Source organism: Alligator sinensis, unplaced genomic scaffold (assembly GCF_000455745.1).
Source record: "Alligator sinensis unplaced genomic scaffold, ASM45574v1 scaffold118_1, whole genome shotgun sequence".
Taxonomy (NCBI): Eukaryota; Metazoa; Chordata; order Crocodylia; family Alligatoridae; genus Alligator; species Alligator sinensis.
This window is the reverse complement of record NW_005841850.1, coordinates 2,380,131-2,382,969: the sequence shown is the minus strand read 5'-3', so window position 1 is coordinate 2,382,969 and position 2,839 is coordinate 2,380,131. Positions and strand designations below refer to the sequence as shown.

The 2,839-nt window shown below is 58.3% G+C and overlaps 2 protein-coding genes across 4 annotated transcripts in view; both read right to left on the bottom strand.

The window, feature by feature from the left end:
• LHX1 (LIM homeobox 1) overlaps window positions 1-1,262 on the bottom strand; it is a 6,007-nt gene extending 4,745 nt beyond the window's left edge. Inside the window, exon 1 of the mRNA XM_025209904.1 lies at window positions 415-1,262. Coding sequence (XP_025065689.1) covers window positions 415-584 — 170 coding nt within the window. The 5' untranslated portion in view covers window positions 585-1,262. The remainder of the gene's footprint in view (window positions 1-414) is intronic.
• AATF (apoptosis antagonizing transcription factor) overlaps window positions 1-2,128 on the bottom strand; it is an 89,587-nt gene extending 87,459 nt beyond the window's left edge. For all 3 annotated transcript variants that reach the window (XM_025210228.1, XM_025210239.1, XM_025210248.1), the window contains exon 1: window positions 1,261-2,128. In XM_025210228.1, the coding sequence (XP_025066013.1) occupies window positions 1,261-1,270 (10 nt within the window). In that variant the 5' untranslated portion in view covers window positions 1,271-2,128. The remainder of the gene's footprint in view (window positions 1-1,260) is intronic.
• Window positions 2,129-2,839: the final 711 nt, after the last annotated feature.

Here is a 2,839-nt window from a genome sequence, read left to right as displayed (position 1 = left end):
CTGGGCCGGCGGGACCCAGGCAGCCCGGCCCGCTCCGGCTGCAGGGAGGTGGGGGTGCCCGGATCGCACGGCGCCGGGGGATCAGGCCCACTCGGGGCCGGAGCGAAGTTTGCGCCTGGAGTTTCCCCGGAGCCGGCGCCGGACGCTGCCCCTGCCTCCGACCCCGCTCAACTTTTCCGAAGTGCGGCCGCGGGCACCGGCTCTCCCCTTGCCCGGAGATCACCGTGAGCAGCAGCGCCGAGCCCAAGGGCACTTATTTTAGGCAGTGGAAAGAGACAAGGGGAAGGGAAACGACAGCCCATCGGCTCCCAGCCCTGCAAGAAAAGCCCGGCCGGGAGAGAGAACAGGAGCTCACACACACCGACAACGACACTAAACAGGAGGATCTGGAGTGGGGGACACACCGGTACTCACCGAAAGAAGTCGTTCTTGCAGTAAAGCTTGCCTTCCCGGGAAAAGCATTTCTCTGTCAAATTGCATTTACATTCACAGCACTGCACACACTTCACATGCCAAGCCCTGTCCAGTACATTCAACAAAAACCGGTCCAAGATCGGCCTCTTGCAGCCGGCACAGTGCACCATTGTCTTTGGTTATTCTGAGAGTGGGGCGGGGGGAGGCTCCCAGGTGCCAAGCAGGGAAAAATAAAATAGAGAGAGAAAGAGAAGAAGGGGCAGCAAGAATAATAACGAGAGGAGCAGGATGGATCCTGCTTTAAAAAGAAAAGCAGGTTGGCTGCGTGCGGGGTTTGCTCCAAAAAAAGCCTTGGAGGAGGAAAAGAATAACAACAACAACAACAACAATAATAATAATAAATAACAACAACAACAACAACAACAATAATAAAATAGGGAGGAAGAATAATCTTCGTTCAAATGTCCTAAGCGGGCCACACACCGGGGGGGGAAAAATAAGAGGTTTGCCCAGCCTTGCAGCCCGGATCCCGGCCGCTAGCACGGATCCAGGAGCAGGGACAGGGGGGAGAGGGCTGCGCGCATTGCGAAAACAAGCGGGGAGGGAAAAAGGGAAAAAAAAGCGAAACGAAAAGCGACAATGGTGAAAACCCAGCGAAAAGCAAATGTGATGAGTTTTCTCAGGTCTGAGGTAGAGCAGTCAGGAGTCAAAGTGCATCTGCTTTTCCCAAAGAGAAATAGGAGGACCAAAAAAAAAAAAAAAATCGACGACGAGAAGAATGAAAAGAAGAAGAAAAGGACAAAAAAAACAAAAGAAGACGACTCAAAAGGAGCTTTGGATGCTAACCTAGCAGCATTGCTCTAGGCTGGCCGCCGCCGGGGCGGGGCAGCTCCGTGCTAGACGGACAGAGAGATGCTCATGCTCCGGATCAGGCCGCTGTCCGCTCCCCCGGTGGTGGCCGCAGTCCGTCGTGCCACGGTGTCCAGCTGCAGGACGGGTCCCCTACCCCCGTCTACACGGCTAGTCCACTAGTCACAAGTCCCAGCCCGGGCCGCGCAGGGGCCAGGCTGCCGGGCATGGTGCGCTTGGCGGGGCACTGGGTTTGCTGTGGTTTGGTTTTGGGCTGGTTTGGTTTTGTTTGTTTTTGGGGGGGTGGGGGCAGGTTGCTTTTTTTTTCTTTTTTTTTTTGCTGGGTTTTTAGTCTTCAGCGCGGCTCCGGACCCAAGGATCCCATCGGCGGAGGACGAGGAGCAGGCGGCGGGAGAAGCGCTGGGTCGGGCTCTCCCGCGCGGGGGAGGGACGGGCTGGAGCCTCGGGGTGTCGCGGCGGCGGTGCGCGGCGGTGCCTCCGCTCCCGGCTCCCGGCAGCTCCTCAATGGACCGCATGTTCCCCACCGCTCCCGAGCCGGAGCCTTATGCACCGAGCTCTCACGTCACGGCCGCGGGCAGCCAATCGCCGACCCTCTCGCCCCCCCTTCCCCGGCAAACAATTAAGCATCTTCCCCGAGCCGGGACAGGAGGGAGACCCATTTAGAGAGCCTAAGAGGGAGCGACCCATTGTCCAAATTGTTGGGTAATGTCATCTTTTCCGTTCTCCATTCCGATCCGCTCACATCTCTGAAGGACATGTCGGGGAGCGGAGCGGGGCTGGCTGTAGCGCTTTAGGAGGGGTGTTGCGTGCACACGTTACACCAGCAGAGACACGGGGTGGCAAGCCCGGTAGGTGCTATTTTTGGGGTGTGCGCGCGCGCGGGGCGGGGAGGGAGGTGCGTGTCTCCCCCCCCACCCCCCAGCTCAAGGGCAGAACTGGATTTTGATCAAGCATATAAATGGGGGGCGAGAGAGTATTATTATTATTATTATTATTAATAATAATATTATTATTTTTTGCGGGTGATTTGATGAAGAAAATCAGGCAGGGGATCAACCCAGCCTCTTGCTTTCATGGAGAGCGGCGGGCAGACAACTTGGCAGGCGAGGAGGAGGAGAAAGTTGAGGGGCAGGGGGTTCAGCGGGATTAGTTGTTGCTCTTTTTCTTCCAGAGCAGTGTCTGGGTCGGGACAGACACAAGTCAGCGCCGGTTTGGTCTCTGGGCTGCATCAAGTGAGGGCAACTCATGGGAAAGGATCGAGAAGTGTGAAAAAAGAAAGAAAGAAAGAAAGAAAGGGGGGAAAAAAACCAAACCAACTCAACACTTTTTTTTCTGGTGCCGGGGTCACTCCGCCGCGTGGCTCCGACCCGGGAGATGGGGGCCAGGCGGCCGGAGAAGGGCCCGGGCAGGCGGCGGGCGCGAGGGGGGCCCCGGGCGCAAGTGCCCGTTCGTGTCTAGCTGAGCCCGGCCCGCCGGGGCAGGGGGGCCGGTCGGCTCTCAACGAGACCCCCGCACAGCCCGGCTGGCAGAGGCGGGGCGGCCGCGGGCGCGCGCC